This window comes from Haplochromis burtoni, unplaced genomic scaffold (assembly GCF_018398535.1).
Source record: "Haplochromis burtoni strain Fernald_Lab_line unplaced genomic scaffold, NCSU_Asbu1 Contig_29, whole genome shotgun sequence".
NCBI lineage: Eukaryota > Metazoa > Chordata > Actinopteri > Cichliformes > Cichlidae > Haplochromis > Haplochromis burtoni.
Window position 1 is genome coordinate 3,383,229 of NW_024582390.1, and position 22,962 is coordinate 3,406,190.

Here is a 22,962-nt window from a genome sequence, read left to right on the forward strand (position 1 = left end):
TATCTTTATTGCATCTTCATCAATCGCAGGTCACCCCAGGTTCTTTAACCAGCTCTCCACCGGATTAGATATTGTGGGGTTGGCAGGAGAGTGGCTTACATCTACAGCCAACACTAATATGTGAGTACTGCAATACAGCCGGGATCAGCGCAATAAAAATGTGATGTTTTTGAAGTTATTAGGTTCATTAGATTCAGCCTATTTTAACGCTCTTTTTTTGTACTCACTGTTTTTAATGGCCCATGAAGAGAGAGGCTCCCAGTAAGAGGAATACTTCAAGGGACATACAGTAATTACTGTGTTTGGCAGAGGAATGCCCAGCATGCTCTAATAGATTGTCAGTCAAGCAAGAAAATAAAGAGCACAAAAGAAGACATTCAGATGGCTACTCACTGGCAGTATTGTCGATGTTGTCCTGCGCTTAGGCTGTGGTCACATAATTCAGCCCTGCAGGCAAACTAAATTGCATATTGATTTGCATTCACAGTTTACATGTTGTCTTTGTTCCATGTGCTGCTGGTTCCTGTGACATAACAATGCCGGGAGAGAAAAATGAGTCTTTTCCCTTCACAGGATCGGTACAGCAGCCATTATTGGGGCTCTGCTCAGTTTTGCTGTAGTGCAATCAATCCTGAATGTGAGTTTTAAATGACTCTTTGTCAGAGAAGACTGTGCAGGTGGTCGCAGTCAGGGCTGTAGTCTGTGGACATGTTGGACTGCATTACGTCATACTTTATAGACTGAGAAGAATGAGTGGTGTTTTGCCACCTAATGCGTTCAAAGGGGAAGGAACAAAACATACATAGCAATAGTGCTGCATTTGCATGCATCAGTGTAAAATAAAAAAGATGAGCGATTAGTTTTGTTGGTAATTTCTGCAAAATCTAGCCGATGAATAAAATAACAGGTGGAAATACTTAAACATTGCAGGTTTGTTTATCAGAGCTGGAAGGTCTGAGGGATGTCTGATCAAATCAGTATTGTACATTGTACCACTGTAACAGGGCGAGTTGTATCACTGAGCACCCCATCAAACAGGACTCACAAATCAGTGTCACACTGAAAATGTTACCAAGCTTAGTGAATATGTTCATATAGAGCACGGTTAGATTTCTGTCCACAAATGAAGTTATGCAAGAAAACAAATTTTTATAAAGCAAACATTACAAATTTCTCAGTCCCATTCCAGATATTTATATTTACTGACATCTTCAATACAGTCAACGTTAATGGATACATGTCAGTGCACCTGTTTGATCTGTAGTCAAATATCATTTATTTATATAGGAGAAAAAGGACACCTTTATTATTCCTAAGGGGGAATTTATTCTAAAAAAAACCCCCAAAACATCAAACGGGTATTAAATATTCAAAAAAGCAACAATAACAATGAGATCATAGTGAGTTACTCAGAAGACTTACAGTATGAAATGACTTTTTCCAGTCTATTTTTCCTGCATGTTGGAATACAGAGACATAAACAAGTTAAACTCCTTTGATAGAGGGAGGCTAGGATCAGCCGGGAGGTCATTCGGGGTCACAGTGTAATGATACCTTAAAGTCTCTTATTGTTTTTTTTGTTTTTTTTAGGTTTAGTGACCCGAACGAGCTGAGAATACAATAAAACATTCTCATAAAAGTGCTATCGACATGAAAACGACAAAGCTTGTGATAAAACTACATGTGCTGGTGATTTTTGAACTTCAGGTAGACATCATCCACCTGAACGTCAAAGGTCAGCTTATGTAGAAATCGCAGAAGCGTCAGATGCCTGGTTTGATTTTAGCCATGGACCTTGTTTCCTGTCTCCTATTAGAAATTAAATGATCTTTAAAAAGAAAAAGTGCTTTTACATTACATTACAATCTCACTGTTAAATGGCAATACATGCATCTATCAGCTAAAACCACTTATATACTAAACAGACGAGGAGGGTTGGCAGCATGGACAAGTCATCTGTGAATCACACTGCTTGCACTCCAGATGAAAATTGGACTTTGCTTGTGATTAAGCTACATAAAAAAGCCGACAGAGGGTTGTAAAAAAATGGCTGTTGACATAACTTAATTGTTCATTAATGTCTTATAGATCAGTCCATTGTTAAGAACAAATTATGGGTTGCCAAACTGAAAAATCCCTTTGCCTCGTTGGTCAGCTTAGTTATTCTCCTTCAGCACAATAAATGACGGCAATTTTCTTTTTTTTTTTAAGTTTATAACCGATCTGTCATCATTTCTGAGCAGAGCTCATCCTTCACAACAGATTATCTAGATATTAGTGGAGCTTTTAGAGGGTAATAGATGTGAAGGTTTATAGTAGACTAATGCTTTTCAAAGTCTTCTTCCCTCTCATTGGTTGAGACATCAGTCCATCATGTGGCTTTCAAAAAGTACCCTCACCTTTTGTGTTGCTAGCGACACCCCTGTGGAGGAGTTGAACCCACGGGTGGAGGTTGCTTACACACCAATTTACCTTTATTAATTACTCTATCAACCCTAATTACCCCTGGCAGATATTGACTGACACTAATAGACTGACAATCACATCCTGGTCTTACATAATCAGAATGAGTGAGCCTCGTCTGCATGAACGAATCTGACTTGTTTATGTTTTTTCCCCTTCATGTTGCCATGGGTCTACACATGTTGAAGATGCTGTGAGTTACAGTGTGACATACTGCATTGTTCCTAATGATTTAGTTACTGTCTTTACATGAATGGACAGATATTTGTGCAAGCAGAAGAATACTGGTTTGGAGAATTTGGATGAGTCTTTTTGTGCTGCAATTCCAAATTGGCTGTGTGTTTCTTTGAGGTTGTTGGTTTTCATCTTGTTTTGTTATATGACAAATCGTATACAGTCAGGGTGAAGAGAAAGTTCAGTTACTAAATTTTAATAACTTCAATTTCAACATGAGGTCTGGACTTTGACCGGTCCTTTGCAGCATCTTGATTCTTTCCTTTTTTACCCATTCTGTTGTAACTTGTCAATTTAGGCCAAACCTTAGGTGCTGGAGCGATAGCCTCACATTTGTCTTTAGAATACTTTGGAGGAGTTTGTGTTGGACTATGTTTGACAAACCTAAATCCTTACCCCTCCACATCCATGCTTGACAGTTGGTATGAGGCGTTTGTGTTGAAGTCTTGTGATTTGTTCAAATCGAACTTTGCAAACCTAGGACACATTGCCATGTTCTTTGGTCACCAGGAGAGGCTGTTTCTTGGCAACCCTTCCAAACCATACTTGTTCAGTCTTTTCCTAATTGTACTATCATGAAGTTTAACATTTAACATGCTACCCATGGCCTGTAGAGTCTGAGATGTAGCTCTCTGTGGGGGGTTTTAAGTTTGTCTGAGCATTGCGTGGTCTGACCTCTGGGCGAATTCGTCCACTCCTTATAACTCCTGATGGGCACATATTGGTCTTATCCTTCCAGAGCTGCAAAATTTCCGCTTGAGATGATCTGCTGTGGTGACCCCTAAAGGCTAAAAGAAGAAGAAGAGCTTTATGGCATACAAAAATAAGATGAATTTCATATTGTTTTTAAGCAGCAGCCAAGTGCTGGCATCTCCAACAACCGTTTTTTCACCCCATGAGTATAACAGATGACTACTTTCCTTTAAAAAATACTTTGTTCTGACCAAGACTGGCCCTTTCAGTGTCACCAAAAATTAACTTACTGCTCATGCTGTATACAATTAAAGTATCCAAATGCACTTCATGCTGCCCCTCACCTCACAACTGAGCTGATGTTTTTTTTTTTAATCTAATACTGTCCATCTCTAAAACATTAATTAGAGTTAAAGACTGTGCTACATTTTTAAGTGGAAATCAAACAGCCGGGTTTCATTTACATGTAGCTCTTCAAGTTCTCTGCTTTTGGTTTGGTTCAGGTTCACCTACGAGATCGCCCCCGTTTTTGTGCTAATGGAGCAGCTGACTCTGAAAAAAATGAGAGAGATTGTTGGCTGGCCAGATGGAGAGGGTGATGGGATATTTTCTCCAGGTAAAATCTCAACCAATGATCAACCTCCAATGGAAGCACATGTGCATGAAAACAGTAAAAATGCAATCATCAAACTATACTCATGATGCAAAGTGTCCCATTTTAAAGACAAAAGAAACAGACATTGGGATTATAAAATTACAAATGTGTAAAATAATAAAAGGTGAGGTTAGTATTAACTGCTTCATATGCAGCTGGCTGCTTTACCATTATCAATGCATCATAATTATTTTTAAGTATGTGAATCTACAAAGTTATTAGTAACTGTCAGGGACAAATAAAGAAAGTAGTAGAAGAAGTTTTGCCTTTGAAATATCCATATTATCACATATGTCGCAAATTTTTAAGCCATGTTTTGATTCTGCAGGAGGAGCAATTTCCAACATGTACAGTGTGATGATTGCCAGATACAAGTTCTTCCCAGAAGTGAAGACCAAAGGCATGGCAGCTGCACCCAGACTGGTCCTCTTCACCTCAGAGCATGTTAGTCAAACACTAACGGTGTCACTGAATATTAACATCTCACCACCGGAGCATATTTACGCTAGGTGGGCAAATAAATATCAGCATCATAGTGATGAGTGATGAACTCCTGTCCCTGCAGAGCCACTACTCCATCAAGAAAGCAAGCGCAGCTCTGGGCTTCGGAACAGAGAACCTGATCCTTTTGAACACAGATGAAAGGTTTGTTTTGTTATTTAACCTACCTGCACATAGTTTAGGAAAAATATTTAACATCTAGATGAGATACTACTGCATATCCTCTTCTTTTCCAGAGGGAGAGTCATTCCTGCTGACTTAGAAGCCAAAGTAATAGAGGCCAAGCGAAAGGTAAATGTCTGCAGCAATGACTCAGACATCGCCCTGCTAACATTTTTATTCCCTCTGTTCAGCTACTGCTTAAAATAAGAAACACTTACATGAGCTGCAGAATTTGCTTGTAGCAAAGAAAACACTCGGTATGCTGGAGCAGGGAGGCTATTTCAATAAAGTTAATGCTTCTGTCTGTTCACATACGACGCTCCCTCTGCTTTTAAGTATCTCTTTCCTTCAAAGGCAAAGTGATGCGTAGACTAGAAGAAATGGGGAAGCAATTTTGCCCCAACAATAGGTGCAGATGGAAAGAGAGCGTCATTTTAGCCGATCTCTTTGATGTCAACAATCAGGCAGAAAGAAAAGAACATAACAACCTGAATTCAACCAAGAATTGTCTTTCTTTTTTGTGTGTGCTGTGCCTTTGCATCGTAGGGGTATGTTCCACTGTTTGTGACTGCCACCGCTGGTACCACCGTCTACGGAGCCTTTGATCCCATCAATGAAATTGCCGACATCTGTGAAAAGTACAATATGTGGCTTCATGTGGATGTAAGAGAATATTGATCTCCAAGGAAAAAATGAACACAAAGCTGTACAAATCAGCAGTCTGCTGTGGCATTATGATCAATATCAATATGTTCAGTGTTATTACCATGTTGTGACCCGTGCAGGGTGCGTGGGGAGGAGGTTTGCTGATGTCCAGGAAACACAGACACAAGCTGAATGGAGTGGAGAGGTAAATGAACACATCGCCTGAACTTGCAAACACGGGTTTAGACGAATTTCTTGCACATCTGCTTCACTACTCAGCCTGTAAAAAGCAGCATCTTTTCTATATTATTTAAGACAGTCATTTTGTCTAATGAGCACAAATCAAGAGCTTGCCTACCAGGCGTTTTCAAGCTGCATATAATGAGAAAAAAAAATCTCAACACTCTAATTTAACAAAGGAAGCACACTTTACTCAAAACACACAAAGAGAAAGACAAGAGTCAGGCAATAAGAGGGCCAAAACAAGAATCTGAATGCCTTGTGAAGCACAACAAGCAAAAAAAAAAACCCAAAAGTTCTGGATAGCTGTTTCATGACGATCTCAGCTATGTCGTGTTAGTGAAAAGAGGCATTCTTGGTGACCTCATTTATTCTTTCAGCCACTTAAAAAATTTAGGTGCTGGAAATTATGTGACTTTGAGCTTTTCAGAGAAGACCAGCAGGCCAGAATATACAGGCACATACAGATGAGTAGCATATATTGTGATAAATGTGATCAAATTTACAGAGAGAGAAAATAATGAGGTGCAGAGCCTTAAGACAGCCCATATGTCTTTTTCTTTCTTTTTTTGAGTATTATATGTTCTATCATTGAGAATTTTAAACATTCCTGTCTCAATAAGATGTAAGAAGAGTGCAAGTCCTAAAAAAAACAGGCAAAGATTTTGAAAAATGTTTCAAAACTTGTCAAAAGAGGCACTGTCTGGCATTCAAGAAGTATTTTTTATTTGCTTTTTGGGAAAGTTTGACAATAGTTGCATTGAACATAAATAGGCAAACCCAGAGAGACACATCAGTAATTTCAAAGATACTAAGAGACACCATTTGATTGAAATCAGTGTCTTTAGTAGAGTGTGTTTCTTTGGCCAGAGAGGAAACTGGAAAATCTGTATTTTAGTCTTAAGCCAAGAGTGCAATCTGTTCTCAGCTCCAGCTACAGATTGCAGACTCCATATTTCAAAATGCAAACATGCAAAATTATTACATTCAAATCTTGAGAAGGTCGGTGTCTTTTTACCTTTCACTACCAGACTCCATAAGCACACACACACATTTCCACACCCTCACAGAGCTGTGTTTACTTTTTCAATATCTCTGCAGGGCCAACTCAGTCACCTGGAACCCTCACAAGATGATGGGAGTGCCACTGCAGTGCTCTGCCATTCTAGTCAGAGAGCGGGTGAGTATGTGTTTGTTTCACTTTCCTGCTCCGCACCATACCACCTCTGCACACACAAACGAATCTGTGCACTTTCACCAAAACCATCTTGTTCATGTCTCATCACGATCGCTTCCGTTGCAGGGACTGTTACAAGGCTGCAACTCTATGTGTGCTGGATACCTCTTCCAGCCAGACAAACAGTACGACGTTACATACGACACCGGTGACAAAGCCATTCAGTGTGGGCGGCATGTCGATATCTTCAAGTTCTGGCTGATGTGGAAGGCAAAGGTGTGCTTTAATCTGCAGTGCTTCTGTCAGCTTTGCTGCCATATGCAGAAGCAGATGGTAACAGCTTCTTTTTTTCCCCCTCACAGGGAACAGTAGGATTTGAGCAGCATATTGATAAGTGCCTGGATCTGTCAGCCTACCTCTACAATAAAATCAAAAACAGAGAGGGATTCAAGATGGTGTTCAAAGGAGAGGTGAGATGACTGTTTCCACAGCAAACATTTAAAAAATGAACATCCAGAGATTCCCTGCAGCGCTAACTCGAACAGATGAAAAATGTCTGTGCTTTATTTTATCCGAGTTTTCTGCTCCACAAAAGATATTTTTCATTTGTGATGAATAACCGCAATAATTCAGCACTTGATGCCTTAATTTGGTTTTGGGATTGATTGGGTCGCTTTGCTTTGCTGACATGTTGACAAGAAACGCTGAAAATACAGAAGGCAGCTTTTTATCAGCACTCATTACAAATGTTGTTCCCATTTTCTCTTATCAGCCGCAGCACACTAATGTCTGCTTCTGGTACATTCCACCGAGCCTGCGCAGTTTACCTGATGGTGAAGAGAGACGTCAGAGGTTGCACAAGGTAATTACTCCTCAATCTGCAGCTCCCCTGCTCTCTTAGATTGATTTACGCACCACTTTTCTGCCAGGTTTTATGGATTCATAAAGTCAAATATGAATATGTATACATATACATTTGCTTTGAATGTATTCTCTCATTGACCACTTTGTTAGGTACACCTTGCCAGTACCAATTTGGTCAATCTTTTACTTTCAGAACTGGATTAATTAATTGTAGTGTAGATTCAACAGGGTGCTGGAAACATTCCTCAGTGATCTTGGTGGTCTATTGATGAGAACACACGGTCGCCTCAGACTTTTCAGCTGAACATCATCGATGTGATTGAGATCTGGTGACTGGTGACTTTGACTGTTCTTTAGCAACAACAGCCTGAACCAGCCATACAAGACAGAATGGATCTATGCTTTAATTTTATTTACACAAGATTCTGACTCTACCGTCTGAATGTTGCAGCACAAATTCATCAGACGAAGCAATATTGTCCCAATCTTATATTGTCAAATTTTGGTGAACCTGTGCAAATTGTAGCCTCAGTTTCCTGTTCCTGGCACCCTAGTGTGGTCTTCTGCTGCTGTAGCCCATGTGCTTTGTGGTTCAACATGCTGTGTATTCAGAAATGCTCTTCTGCATACCTTGGTTGTAATGAGTGGTTATTTATTTTAGTGGTCACTGTTGCTTTCCTACCATCTTGAAGCAGTCTGGTCATTCTCCTCTGACGTTTGGCCTCAAGAAGATATTTTCACTCACTGGATATTTTTGGTGTTTTTGACCATTCCCGGTGAATTCTGGAGATCGTTATGTGGGAACATTATTTGTTTCTGAAATACTCAGATTAGCCCATGTGGCACCAAGAAACATGCAACATTTAAAGTCACTTAAATCGCCTTTGTTTGTCATTCTGATGCTCGGTTTGAAAATTCAGCATGTCGTCGTGACAATGTCTACATGCCTAATGCACTGAGTAGCTGCAATGTGATTCGTTGATTATATAGGTGGTGTGGCAGGTTAGTGTTTTGAATCTTCTGAATTTTTTTTTTTTTTTTTTTTGCAACAGGTGGCTCCGAAGATCAAAGCAATGATGATGGAGTCTGGCACTACGATGGTGGGTTACCAGCCACAAGGAGATAAGGTCAACTTCTTTCGCATGGTCATCTCCAACCCTGCCGCCACCAGGTCAGACATCGATTTCCTGGTCGAGGAGATTGAGCGACTGGGGCATGACTTGTAAGAGTCATACCTGTATTTTTTTTTCTTAACATTTTGTCTTTTCCAACTCTGGAGAGACTCAGGCTTGGCTTCGTATCCCGTCTATTTCCTCAAGACATATAGAGATGTTGCTTATGGGTCTTTTCTGCTAATGCACAACAAATAATAACGCCATGCCCTGTGTGTTTCTGTCTCTTGTCTTTTGCAACCGTGACATATACTTAACATATTTGCACAACAGGTTCTCTGAGTGAAAAGGTTTAAGCACAGTGGTATTCTTGATAAAAAACATACATGAAGAGGAGATGAAGCTGAGTTTAACATGGGTTACTTTTTCAATGAAATATGCAATAGCAAGAATGTCTGAACACTTGATGATTCTGTATATAGCTGCTATGAAAAATGAAAGACTGGTCAGGATCTAAAATTTAAATATTTTTTTCACAGATGACAGTTCGGGGCGCTATATAGTATATATGTACTATATGTGATAACTATCATTCGATAAAAGGTAAATATTAAGACAGTTGCACCATGACATTTTAGCTAATATTTCCCTTTGATATACACAAGTGGGAATATATATAACACAGTCACTGTAACAGGTTCTGTACTTGGTTGCTGTGTTTTTAGAATTTTTTGTGTAGATTGTGTAAAGTACTGTTACATTGCCTTTGTGCCAAATGTGTCCTAGTTTTACAGTGAGAAAATCCTATATGTAAATCAACCATATGTTATGTGGTAGCTACATGACTTTATTTATATTGAGAGATTATAATTGTGAATAGGTTGTCTGCTATTTGTAACCTACCTTCCTTCCTTTTTGGGAAACGCTGCTGTATTATATCGCAATGTTTTGAATAACAGTCATGTCTTTTAGTGTATTTGTGAACCAAAGAAGAGTTATGAATATGTACATGTCCCTTGTTCTCCCTTACAGAGAGACTCAGATGTTTATATAAGAGTACTTCATTTAATGCCTTTAACTTTAGTGCAATCAGTGTTGTGTAACCGTGCAATGTCATTGTGATTCACTGACTGGCAGTGTGGCCACTACTGCCGGTGCTTTGTTAATGATAAAAAAGCACAATGCTAAACCTTGATCGTGGGGCAGCTTTGATTCGAGGGACACATGATTGTCTGTATTATAATGTGTGGAGTGGAGTAAAAGTATAATATGCAAACTTTTGTCTGTCTGAACGTCGTCGCCATAGGAATGTTTTTGTGTTGAGAAATGGGGATTGTTTATGTTTTGCCTGAACAATGAAGTGCACAGTGTTTGCTACTATAACAAGCCTTATTAAACAACTGTACACTCCCGAATTAGAGGGACGCAATGTCTCTTGTCATATTCAATGTAAGTACTTTGGCAAATCATTTGCAAAGTATTACTGGTGTATCTACAAGGCTAATAAAAACACAAGCTTTAGGGTGTCTGTGATTACAGTTCTTTGTCAGAATGGCTTTTTTAGGTTAACAAAAGTGGTGTTACATCTTTATTCCTTTAGGTTGAACAGACCCCACTGTTGTACATACAATAATAGTTATAATTATTATTATTATAAAGTAAGCATTTTTCTTCTATAACAATCCAGTTATATTCAACAAACATCCAATCCCTTTACCAGAAACTGGGCTTCCACATTGTGCACATTGAGGGAGAAAAAAATACAGAAATGATCTCAAAGTATTACAAATACATCAAATAAAGAAAAGTTGTGTGTTTTATGGTTATGTGAATTGACTATATGTAATATACACTGCATAACTGAGACATCCCAGTGATAATAGAAGTCCAAAGTGGTCCCAGTGGGTAATAAATTGATTAAGAGCTGTAACCCCCTTTACCTGGAAGACTGGCTCCACCAGATTCCAAACTCAACATCAGAGGTCTCTGTTCAGAAAAGTGCAGTGCTGGAAAGCTACGGTGCTTCTAGATAACCCAAGCTTGAGGAAGACACCCATACACCACCAGGTTTTTTTGATAGAATATGCAGTAATGTGCCTTATTGTGTGAATGCAGTTGTAGTCAAAATGTCAAAAATGTAGTTTGTGTAGTTTTGTCTCCGTACACCATTACATGAGATTTTTAATGAAACAATTAAAATATGATTGAAGTGCAGACTTTCTGCTTTATTTCAAATTCTCACGAATAATGGGACAAATGACTGACAAGCATTCTCATGGCCAGGTGAGGTGTTCTTGCTTGTACGACTGAAATGTATGTTGCCATTATTGTAAAAGTCTACAATCAAGAGAATCCTTCATGAATGGAAATATAGGGGGTTTACAACAAAGTGCAAGCCAGTGGTTACATGCAAGAACAGAACGACCAGAATATAGACTTTGCATCTACATCTAAAAGATCCTGCAAGGCTCTGAAAAAGAATCTTTGGACCGATGAAATCAAGATTCATTTGAGCCAGAATGATGGGAAACAGCTCATGATATGAAATTATACCACATAATCTGTTAAACATGATGGAGACATGAGCATGTAGGGCTGCCAACAGTATTGGGTCACTAGTGTTCATTGATGATGTAACTGCTAATAGAAGTCAGTGACTAAATAGGATTTTCATCCAAGTATAAAAAACAATCCTTCTGTTAGTTTGTTCAGTCAATTTGAATGATGTGTATAAAAATCTCTGTGATTCCCAAACATCTAGAAAGATAATTGTCCAACAACTTATGGACCTATTGGTGTCGCCATAAAGATGCACTTTAAAGTAATAAACAGTTTATGGACACAGTAGGAACACTAAAATAAATGATTGAAACAGATGATAATATTATACAGTAAAGCTTAATTTAACAACACTGTAAAATAACGGTTTAATGCTGGACAGTCCAGCTGCCAGTATTTTACTGTAATTTAATAGGATATTTTTACTGTGTATAGGGCTGTGACTTTATTGTCACTTAGATGACAGACAGGTTTCTAGGATATCTCATCAGTTCATCATCATAATGATTTTTCATCATGTTTTCACAAAAGAAAAAAAAGGCCTCCGGGATATTCACGGTTCAAAGATCTATTGCATGCATCAAAATGGGTAAGACGTAAAGGATCACTGATAACTAAACTGAACATATGAAAAAAAATGTAGCAGAATATTTGGAGAAAAGAAAGAGAAGCTGACATGATTTTCCCCTTTATTTCTTCTGGTACATCTTTCCAGTCCACTTAGCTGTCACCAGTCGCCGGTCAGATTAATCACCCTGGAGGGACTTTTTATTGGCTGACCATCTCACAGCTGAGATTTCCTGAGCGACCCCTGCCAATCCTTTCACTTCTCTCATCACTCACACTTTTATCATAAAATGCATTAGACTGTGATTTCTTAACATTTTCCCCCCGCAGAGCCCATTTCGAGGATCTGCCGGGCTGTGTTTTATTTCGACTGTTTTAGCGGCTCTCCTCCCTTCCTCCACCCGGCAGACGCTGGTTCTTCGTTTCACGCTTCAGTGCAGCGATCATTACAGAGCTGATGTCAGGGGTTGCTTTGTAAAGTTACAGAGAGCAGAGAATTAAAGGAATAATCATGTATTTCAAAAGAAATAATCACTTCTTGCCACATCTACAAGGGGGAGAGCTTTTTCTTTTGGCTTGCAGCTCTATGGATGGGGGCATTGTTGAAGGTTAAATGTGCCAAAGGATAATAACATGGCTAATTTGGGAGCAGGTGCTGGAGAATGTTATAATGATTAAATGCAAATGAAACCCAATCTTCAGCTACTATAGGCTGTTACAGTCTAGTAACTCCGGACTGGATGCTCCTCATCATAGCATCAGACAAGTAAGACTATCCCATTAATACATGTAATGTGGAAAGAGGAGGTTTATGGTTGATTTACACTATAGAAACAATATTTGAAGGACTTTGATCCAATATCAGTAACTACATCAGTTTTAATTATAGGCATAATTAAACATTGGTGAAAAGAAGATTAGGGGGAGTGAAATAAAAGGAGGATGTAGCAGCTCTGTTTTCGCAGTAATCTGTGCAGTGTGGCCGGCCCGCCTCTCTAAACACCAGACCGTGAAACACTTAATGTCTGTCTCTGAACTAGTCTGTTCACCCTCCATTTCACACCTGGCACACACGCGCTGAGGATTCAGCACTCGTTATGAGACTGCAAGTGAAGTGAAATAAAAGGCTGTGATCATTCTCTCTGCGTTTTTGTTTCCGTGTTTTTGTTTTGTTTTCTTCATTTCCACAGCGGACACGTTTTTGGTTTAGTTGAATATTTTGTGGTTAATGCAGAAGTTTCCTCCTACACCCACTTTACCCATCCAGCCCCCCTCAGCTGCTGCTCCCCTCTCTTATATATCTATGATTCTTGTCAGTGGTTTCCCAATGTGCCAAATATATCTCCCACCCCTGGGAATCACTGCCACATTAGCTTCCTGATAGATACTGACAGTCCCATTGTGTGAGGCAAGTCTAATGAAATGATGATGATGATGATATTGACTGCAGGCTGCTTGCCAGCCCTCCCCCTCCCCCTCCCACTTCTTTTTTCTCCACACAACATCAATACACACATGCAGCAAACAATTTATGTTTTATTATCAAAAGTAAAAATGTTCCTGCTTCTATTCTTTTTGGTTAAGGGCGATAATCCTGTGCTCCTCTCTCCTTTAAAAGGTGTTTATGTGCTAATGAAATCCGTGCATGCTCTCAAATTCAAGCCAAACGGCAGCCTCGCTTGACAACAGGGTGATAAGAGAATCAATTATCAAACCTTGGCGCCTTTCACTTCTAAAGTAATTATAATGGGTTAAACTTATCTAAATAGCTTGCTCTTATTGACTGTGCGCCCCCAGCTTGATTAATCCTGGCAGAAAGTAGAAAATTAATAGTGCAGAGACTGTAACTTGCTTGTCTCCATAGCTGGGGAGTGTAAACCTAATGTGGTGCTTGTTAAAATTGAAAGGCTGCTAGTAAATGTCTCTGCTGGACATTTTCTAAAGGAATAAGCGCAAGCCCTGGAGCAATTACAAAGCAGCTTACCAAGTTTCCCCATGGTGATTGCTACCACGCATGCTAGATGAACTAAAAAACCCCTTGGCAGAAGTGTTGGCGCTGTTTTCTGCACAATACCACACAGTGAACCATCATAGTTTTCCTCTTTTGAACAGGAACAATAGTGCGGGAAACGTGTGTCTGGCCATGCTGCTTAAATTAAAATGATAAACAGCAACAATAATAATAATAACGCAACAAAGGCCTGTCCAGGTATTTGGCTCCACTGCTTTGTCATCTTAACGCAGGTCTTTCTAATTCACTTAGCATTTTATCTCTACCTCCCAGAACAGCAGAGTACATTATGTCAGCAGAGAGCATGTATTTATTAGATGCTTTCATGCTACAAAAACTGACCTCTCGCAGATGCTCGGCATTAAGCAAGTAACCCTGACAGTAATGGCTTATTATGTTTGTAGCTCTGGCTTTGCTTTCTGTGTCGAAATGCAGTGTGCGTGTTCATGTGTGCATGTTTGTGTGTGTGTGTGGACACCAGAGAGGGGCCATTAATGTCTTCCTCACCAGCTCAAACTAGGCATCTGTGGTAAAAACGCCTGAACAAAAGGACGGTGCATTTCTTTGCAGCTTTAGCTGTAAATTCGTTGAGGGACTGAAGAAGTATAAATCTGAGAACCAGATCCAGATCAGTGATTGTGCAGTTTTCAGGCGTCAGCAAGCTGCTGCTGAAATACAGCGTTTATTTATCTGCTTCTGGAAGGAGCAAGCGTCAACATGTAAAGCATATTTCTAACTGGCATACAAGGTGACACGAGGAATCGCTGTGTACAATGAAAGGTTTAAGTGTGAATGAATGGTTTATTAGCATGCTGTTGATCACAGTGCATGATAAATGAAAGGGACATGAAGCCAAAGGCCTTCAACTTCATAAACAGCACAAAATAAGAAAATAACATAAAATAATAATAAGTAATCATAATAATAATGAGAATAAGTAATGCAAATAGTCAATACATCATAATTTGGCCAGTGATAAAAATGGTAATCACCAGGGAGTTTTTAAATCAAAGAATTTATTGTGCTTTTATCTGAAAAGTTGTTCCTGCTACTGATATCATATTGCTTTTAAATGGAATTTGAAATAAAATGCTTATTTACTTAGAAGATTGAACACATGAGTTGTTTACATTTTTCTTGAAGCAATGATGAAGTCTTATATTCTAGCAGCAGCTATATTTGCATAAACTCCTCATGGCCATTTTAACTAATACCTGAAAAATTAAGTTACTGCAAGTTTAAAGTCACAGTCATCTAACAACAGAAAAAATACTGATCGTCTAAAAGAAAAAAATGCATAACTAAAAATGTTTTTCTTTTACACCAGCAAACAGAATTCTTACTGAGCATCTTATTGTTTGGTTTAATTAGTAATGTAGGAATGTTGCTCTTGCAGCTGTCCTTATAGTCTGCTTGGAGCTGAATGCTTTCTAATATGACATGCTGATGTTTAGCAGGTTGAATGCTTACCATCCCCTCAGCTGTAGCTTGCCTTTTAGTCCTAAACATACAGCATATCAGAACCTACTGGGAACATTAGTAATATTTGCATTTGCATTATCAAATGTGTTAAACTTTTCTGCTGTTTCCTTGGAAACGTGTGATTTTTAAAAAATACTTGTTATACACATTTCAGTATTTTCATAATTAAGAAAACTGCATTTCTTTTCCATTTTCACTGTTTCCTAATTTTTTTTTACATGAAATAAACTGTAAAATCAGAATTAAATTGCAATCCTTATTTGTATTTTTTTTATTATTTTACTATAAAGAATAAAACATTAATCTCAGAATTTATTAGAGTAAAGCCTGACTTCCTGTCTTACATCACAATCCAGCTTACAGCCTGCATAGACACACGATCAGGCTGAGCTCTTGTGGATCTGGAGACTGACAGGATAACTGATGACTGATGAGGGGAATAACAGCGCCGAGCAAGTTTATTTCAAATTATTTGATAAGAGCTGCTGCACTACAGAGATATTCAAATTTATATGCATTAATCTACTCGTGAGCTCATGCTCTTTATAGAGCTGATGATCTCTCCCATCACAGCTTGATCATAGAGATAGTTTTTTTCATCTTCGGTCTCTCCTATCTGCTCTGGCAGAGCTATACTGAAATGAAATCAGCCATGATGTGAATAAACTGAGGATTCTACAGACATTTCTCAGTCAAGTTGATGTTACAGAAGGTGACAGGACAGGATCTTAAACTGTAGCACCGTGCTCTTTGGCAAAGCATGACAACTGATACTGTGTTTGCAGAAGGCAGTAATGCAGCAGTAATGCAGCAATTCTCCAATTTTTGTAATTTTAAGCCACAAAATGTATATAATATGTAATTGAAATACAAATTATCCACAATTCAAAATCCTCAGCATTAGTCAAACAGCACTGCAAACTAAATCCCTCTATCTTCATGGTGCATGGGTTGGTCATTTGCAAAAGAAGCCTTAACTGGACTACAGCACATTTTTTTAAATTACGATTGTCAAAATGTGACCTCACGCTTAATTTGGTGAATCTCAGCATGAATAAAACATCCCCAGACAAACTTTGAAAGGCCACAAACCTTAAATATCATAAGTCACTTTATTTAAGAACAGCAAACAACAATTGGCAAAAAACGACACCAGACATGATTTGAAACTGAAACCTAAGAGATTCAAATGATTTCAACTAAATGAAACTATCACTAAAAACAATTAAGCAAACACACTGCACGTGACAAGCTTGAAACTGGGTGTGACGTCCTGTCTTATTTCAGTCTTTCCTGTTCTCCACACTGTCTGGTTTCCTAATCTGAAAATGTCAGTGAGAAAGAGGACATTTTTAGTCATGAGTCAAGTCCTGCTGGTGAGGTAGACTACGTGATCTGGAGGTGGAAGAGGCTGTTTCAGACTTTCAACTGTGCACACAGAGCAGAATCCCTTGTTTTCACAACCAGCTGGCGCATGGAGGTGTTACCAGTCACACTGCTCATGTTGAGACATGACCTGGGCTTCTCTTGTTTGACTTGCCTCACAAGAAAGTGGCTAGATTAAGTTAAAAGTATATATCTGCTGGGAGACTTTTCCCCCTTCATGTGCTTAACCTGCTTCTCCACAATGCATCGCATATGTCATGATTTATATTTTATAACCACCATGGATTCAGACTACTTGCCCCTGGGTTTTGCGCCCTTAATAAACCCGGTTATTTAAGAATATTTAATATTATGCTAAAATAATGAAGGCCAACAAACATATTTTGCAAAAGCTCACAGGCAGGAAACATCTTATTTGAAATTACACCAAAATATCGTCCTCATTAGGTCCCCCTGCCCTGAAGCACCCAGATTTAAAGCTTAAAGCCTCTCCGCCCATAATCTTATTACTTTACAAATAATCAGACCTCAAAAGACACAGATGATGAAACCCTGCTACCACAGAGGGATGCACCTTCCGCTCCTCCTCCTCTTCACTATCATCATCATCCTCATGAGCGGAAGTCCTGGGAAACCAAAGCCACAGGAAACGCGGCATGATCCGAGCCGCCTGCTAACTAATCCCGTAACTAACCAGCACAGGTGTCAGTCCCACCCTGACTGTCGCACTCGGGGAAGCATGGGAGGCTCTCCGAGCGTCGAGATACCAGGTGGAGGCAAAGAGGGATACCACGTCCTCAGGGTAAGAGAACATTTTAATGTGGACGTACGGACTGTGACCTCCTGTTAGCCCGCGGAGGAGCAGCTAACGATAGGATAGAAGGGTTATTTTTCCTTTAGAGGAAGCGACCTCTACTACTGGCTAAATGCTGATGCTAGTAGAGACTTGTGTTTGACACAGACCCCGAGGAGGACTCAGACACACCCAGAAATCTCTTCACATAGCTCGTTGTCTTTATTGTAAACGGCTAGCTGTCCCCGCCTTTGAATGGAAGCTCCTGCTACGCCCACTCTCTAGCACCAACCGCTGATGTGTGAGCCTGCTAATAGCCTCTCGGTCTACACTGTTTAAATGATATATATCCATATTAGAAACTGGACACGGTTAATTGTCATTCAGACGTGCAGTTTGTGAGACAATCAGCAGATGTCCCCTCACTCCCCAGCAGACTGGATGATGCCAGAATAACCGGTGTGGCTGCTAAACGTGATTTATGGAAATGGGTGTGTGACTGTTTTCATTTGAAAACGTTATACTCCACCAGTCAGTCCAAGCTTTTAAAGAGTTTCATCACCAGATTACACGCAGGGAAAATGGGCCACACTAAAAGTAAAATGCTAAATGTTTGCATTTTGTGCTTCAAAGATCTGTGTCCAATCAGACCCACTGATCAAGGATCATTAAGAAAAAAGGATCACTTTGAACATAATTCATTCACAGTGGGTCATTAGCTCAGTTTGTTTTAGAAAAGCCTTCTTCTTAAAAAGATACTTTAAATACAATTCAGGGACATGAAGTTGCAATGAGACAACAACACAACTCATAAAAACACTTGCCCCAACAAAACAGGTGATCAGCTCTAGGCGTACCTAGATGATGGTGGGAAGGATACTAAGAAAGGGAGGAAGGAAAATAAACACCTGGGGAGTGGAGATAAGAAAGAGTGCATCACAGGCAGTCCCACACCAGCCCTGAACCTATAGCGGCATAGCAAAGGGGTGGTTTTATCAAAAAAAGGCCAGTTTGAAGCTAATGTTAAATGTAGAGAGGATGCCTGTCTCCTAAATCCAAACCGTGAAAAGAAAGAGAGCGGCCTGATACCTGAAGGCTTGGCCTCCTATTCTACTTTGGAAACTTTTGGTATCAGAAGTAACCCTGCCATCTGAGAGTGAAGTGCTCTGTTAGGTTATTATGGTAATATGAGGTCCTTAAAAGACAATATGCCCTGAAGATTCAAGACTTTGTACGTGAGAAGGAGTAAAATAACCAGTTAAGGCTAGTTTCCAAGAAGGAGACTAATGAGTCTTCTTGGAAACCTCACTTGACACACTAGTCTTAAACCAGTGAGAGGAATGTTAAACTACACAGGAGTGTGTGCCAAAACAGAGATGTACAGGTTTTCATTGAATGCTGCTCGTCCTTTGTGACAAGGACCTGTGTGCAGATATTTAAAAGACTGGCATTAACCTGCTTCACTTGAAAACCTTCTAATCTGTAGGTGCAAGAGAATTCTCCCGGTCGCCGTGCGGGACTGGAGCCATTCTTTGATTTTATCATCTCAATCTGCGACACTCGGCTGGTGAGTTTCCGGTTAGGTCAGTGTTAGTCACGGATATTCCTAGGAATCATTTGGATATACTGGTTTCTTTACAGAACAGGGACAATGACACCCTGAAAGAGCTGCTGAAGATGAACGTGGAGAAGCCCGTCAAGATGTTGTTGTATAGCAGCAAGACGCTGGCAGTGCGGGAGACGACGGTCACGCCCAGCAACATGTGGGGCGGCCAGGGGCTTCTGGGAGTCAGCATTCGCTTCTGCAGCTTCGAGGGAGCCAATGAAAATGTTTGGCATGTCTTGGTGAGTGTTAGGTTCTGTCTGAGGCTGCTTTTTATTGGGGGGGGGGTGTTCTTATTTATTTCTGTGATCTCATGTGTTGATAGCTGCATGTTTTTGAGTCCAGGAAGTGGAGCCGAATTCTCCTGCATCCCTGGCAGGTTTGAGGCCGCATGCTGACTACATTATAGGAGTAGACACCGCCATGACTGAGGTGCCTGCTTAAGATTTTATTTTATTTTTTAATGCAGGAATTAAACCAGGAACAAGTTAACCTGATGTGTAATTTTGTGGTTTTTAAGCAGAGCGAAGATCTGTTTTCCCTCATTGAAACACATGAAGGGAAGGAGCTAAAGCTCTACGTTTACAACACAGACGCAGACAACTGCCGCGAGGTGGTCATCACCCCAAACTCTGACTGGGGTGGAGAAGGCAGGTATGACAGTCACTAAAAAATGATCCACCCAGTTTCTGTTGCTGGTTAAAATCTGTGAGCTTTCTTGATATTACGTAAGAGGGGAGTTTACAGTCAATCCTGCTAGTTTATTTAAGTGCAGAATTTGTTCTAGGCTATGTTTTTATTTTCATTTCTGGATTTAAAAACTGTGTTTGATATTAAAAGTGCTGAATGCAAAGCCATATGCTGCCTTTGTTGGTGTGGTTGTTGGTGCCAGATGGACTAATGAGTATTTCTGAAACTGCTGTTGATGTCAGAGGAGAATGGTCAGCCTGCTTCAAGCTGATAGCAAGGCATCAATAACTCAAATAAGCTAAGAACACAAACTCTTTAGACATTAGACACTATATGATTTGAAAAAGATTCCCATTGTTGAGTCCGAGTTCTGCTGCAACATTCAGATGGTAGGGTCAAAACTTGGTGTAAACAACACAAAAGCATGGATTCATCCTGCCGTTTGGCACACTTTAAGTACCAACGAACCTTTTTTTTTTTTTCCGTTAATGCTATGGCCTGTCGTTGTTGACCATATCCATCCCTGTAAGTCTACCCATCCTCTGTGACACGTAACAAAGCTCACATCATCTTAAACTGGTTTCTTGAATATGACAATGAGTTCCCCGCACTTAAATGACCTCCAGAGTTTCAGAGCTCAATCCAAAGTGGTGGAACGGGAGATTCTCATCATGGTTATGCAGCAAATCTACAGCAACTGTTTGGTGCTATCATGTTAATATGGAGCAGAGTGTCTGAGGAATGTTTTCAGTGCTTTTTTTGAATCTGCGCCATGAAGATTTAAGGCAATTATAAAGGCAGAAGTGGGTTCAACTCAGTACTAAGAAAGTGATGGAGTATACTTCTGCTACACATGTAGAAAGTTATGAATCATTCCACCAAGAAAAATGATACCCCTACGTTTAGGTGTATCTTGAGTTTCAGTGGGTTTGATTGTTGAAAAAGTTCTACTGTAATTTGAGTGTCAGGTTTTTCTTTTACAATGTTTCTGATGCTGCCCCTTCACAGTATTGCTCTATTTCTGCCATGCAGTCTAGGCTGTGGGATTGGCTACGGTTACCTGCACAGGATACCTACCCTGCCATTTGCTGAGGGTAAGAAGATCAGTTTACCAGTACAGACTCATTACGAACCACCTCCTTCACCAAAAGATGGCTTCACAGAGGTAAGTTGGCATCTTTAATAACTGCATCCAGAAGTAAATCTCATTTTGATGCTGTCTGGTTTCCAGCTTTTGTTAAAATGTACAAAACACTGTTGGTTACCAGGTCCACCTCTCTGCCGTCGTTCCAACTGTTCCAATTGCTGTGTCGTCTTCTGCTTCGACGGGATTGGAGCAAGGTCTCGCTAGCTTGTCCGTCAGCTCAAACCCAACATCGGTCCTGAGCAGTCATACAGGTACACCGTCCTCTCTGACTCTTTAGCATTTACAATTTGAGCTGATCTGAGGATGAAATCTCACGGAAATTAATTAGTAGTTCAAATGAAACCTAAGTGGAATAACAGAACAACAAGAGTTAAAGGCATTTAGAAACCTATAATATCTCCTCCTTGTTGTCGCTTTCTCATGTAATAAAACATATGATTATATAATTTCAGGAGTTCCTGCTGTCCCGCTGCACAACCAAGTACCCCTCTCACAAACTGTTCCACTGTCTGTCAGTCCTGCTCCAACGCTACCAGGTTGGTTAAATTACATTGGGTGTTCATAGCTCCCCAGTTTTTGTGCCAAGTACAGTCTGTAAAATTCATACTTTATGATCCATGATGCGAGTCTGCTACACCTGTCTATTTTTTCTCCCTTTTCTTTTTGTTGCATAGGCGTAATGCCCCTACCTGGAGGTCTTTCACCTTTTCCTAATCTACCAAACCTAAATGTCTCATTGCCAGATGTGAGTCATGCATTGCCACCGGGAGTTGGAATACAGCCCGCAGGTATAAATGTGTTCTGTCAAGCATGCTTGGGTTCAGATGTAAAGGCTAACGTGGATATTTTTCTTTCTTACTATCCAATGCAAATTAGAAATGTATTGTAAAGACGTACAGTGTAACGACCAAGGCAGCTGAGAATAGTCCAGCTAAATACAGTTTATTACTACTGAGTGACTTTGATGGAACACGCCCAGCTTAGTAACATTTTAGCTTTTAAAAGTGTGATGGCAGGCTCGCTGTTTTTGGTGTTCCCAACATTTGTTTATAGAAACAAATGTTTAAGGGTTTATTTTTAATATTGAGATAGCAGCGATTTAGTGAAACTTGGCTATAGGATTTAGATTGACTGACTTTTAAGTGTCCTTGAAAATTCTGGAACAGGTTTGACTTATTAACATCACTCCTTCTCCCATTTCTAGTCTTGACATGATCTTTTCATAACACAGTTAAGTGACAGAGACATTGTGCAAAGATGTATCCAACAGTTCAACCTGGTAAATTCTAACGGTTGGAAGAGGAAAAAAGTATTTAAAAAAAAAAGCAAAACAGGTTTTCTTCTTTTACAGTTCTGTAAACATTTCTATTTTTGCCTCCATTGTTTGTGTCCATTCATATTTTTCCTCTAGGCTTTGACACATACTTCAGATGTGTCATGTTGACTAGTGTATTATGTCATTTTACTGGATCCTCTGATTAATTGGTTATTAAATGTGGGTTATCTATGTCTACGTGGTTATAACATTCAAACACAGCATCAGGGTCAAGTCTGAATTCAGTATCTTGCCCAAGGATAAACTGACAAGTGGATTGGAAGAGCCAGGGATCGAGCCACCAAACATCTGATTGGCAGACAACCAGCTTCACCTCTGACCCCTGTGTAAACTGTTTTGAACTAGCCAAAATGTTCTTGAGACTCGACAGATGACAAAAGTAAAACTGAGTATAGTGTGGGTATAAGACATCCTCCTAGAAAAGCTTCAACTAGTCTTTGCATTGAATGTTTAGTCTTTAGAATACTATTCTTCCAAAAGATATTCCCTCATTTGGGACTCATGAGAGAGAGAACTAAAGTCAATTAAAAATCTCCCGGAGGTGTCCAATTAGTTTGAAATGTGAGGATACAATTCTCATTGTTATCATTTCCATAAGCATGTTATTGACCCCTTGAGCCATGTAGATGGATAATGTCATCA

The 22,962-nt window shown here is 39.7% G+C and overlaps 2 protein-coding genes across 2 annotated transcripts in view; both read left to right on the forward strand.

The window, feature by feature from the left end:
* Positions 1-10,280, forward strand: part of LOC102296639 (glutamate decarboxylase 1) — a 24,398-nt gene extending 14,118 nt beyond the window's left edge. Inside the window, exons 6-17 of the mRNA XM_042219233.1 lie at positions 8-120; positions 3,894-4,006; positions 4,374-4,489; positions 4,611-4,690; positions 4,783-4,837; positions 5,255-5,371; positions 5,494-5,558; positions 6,695-6,773; positions 6,897-7,046; positions 7,133-7,240; positions 7,543-7,632; positions 8,687-10,280. Of these exons, the coding sequence (XP_042075167.1) occupies positions 8-120; positions 3,894-4,006; positions 4,374-4,489; positions 4,611-4,690; positions 4,783-4,837; positions 5,255-5,371; positions 5,494-5,558; positions 6,695-6,773; positions 6,897-7,046; positions 7,133-7,240; positions 7,543-7,632; positions 8,687-8,860 (1,260 nt within the window). The 3' untranslated portion in view covers positions 8,861-10,280. The remainder of the gene's footprint in view (positions 1-7; positions 121-3,893; positions 4,007-4,373; positions 4,490-4,610; positions 4,691-4,782; positions 4,838-5,254; positions 5,372-5,493; positions 5,559-6,694; positions 6,774-6,896; positions 7,047-7,132; positions 7,241-7,542; positions 7,633-8,686) is intronic.
* A 6,997-nt stretch (positions 10,281-17,277) lies between these two features.
* Positions 17,278-22,962, forward strand: part of LOC102295530 (Golgi reassembly-stacking protein 2) — a gene marked incomplete in the record, with an annotated part of 14,018 nt that continues 8,333 nt past the window's right edge. Inside the window, 9 exon segments of the mRNA XM_005918142.3 lie at positions 17,278-17,553; positions 19,031-19,111; positions 19,186-19,389; positions 19,493-19,579; positions 19,671-19,801; positions 20,870-21,002; positions 21,106-21,235; positions 21,437-21,520; positions 21,659-21,772. Coding sequence (XP_005918204.1) covers positions 17,293-17,553; positions 19,031-19,111; positions 19,186-19,389; positions 19,493-19,579; positions 19,671-19,801; positions 20,870-21,002; positions 21,106-21,235; positions 21,437-21,520; positions 21,659-21,772 — 1,225 coding nt within the window.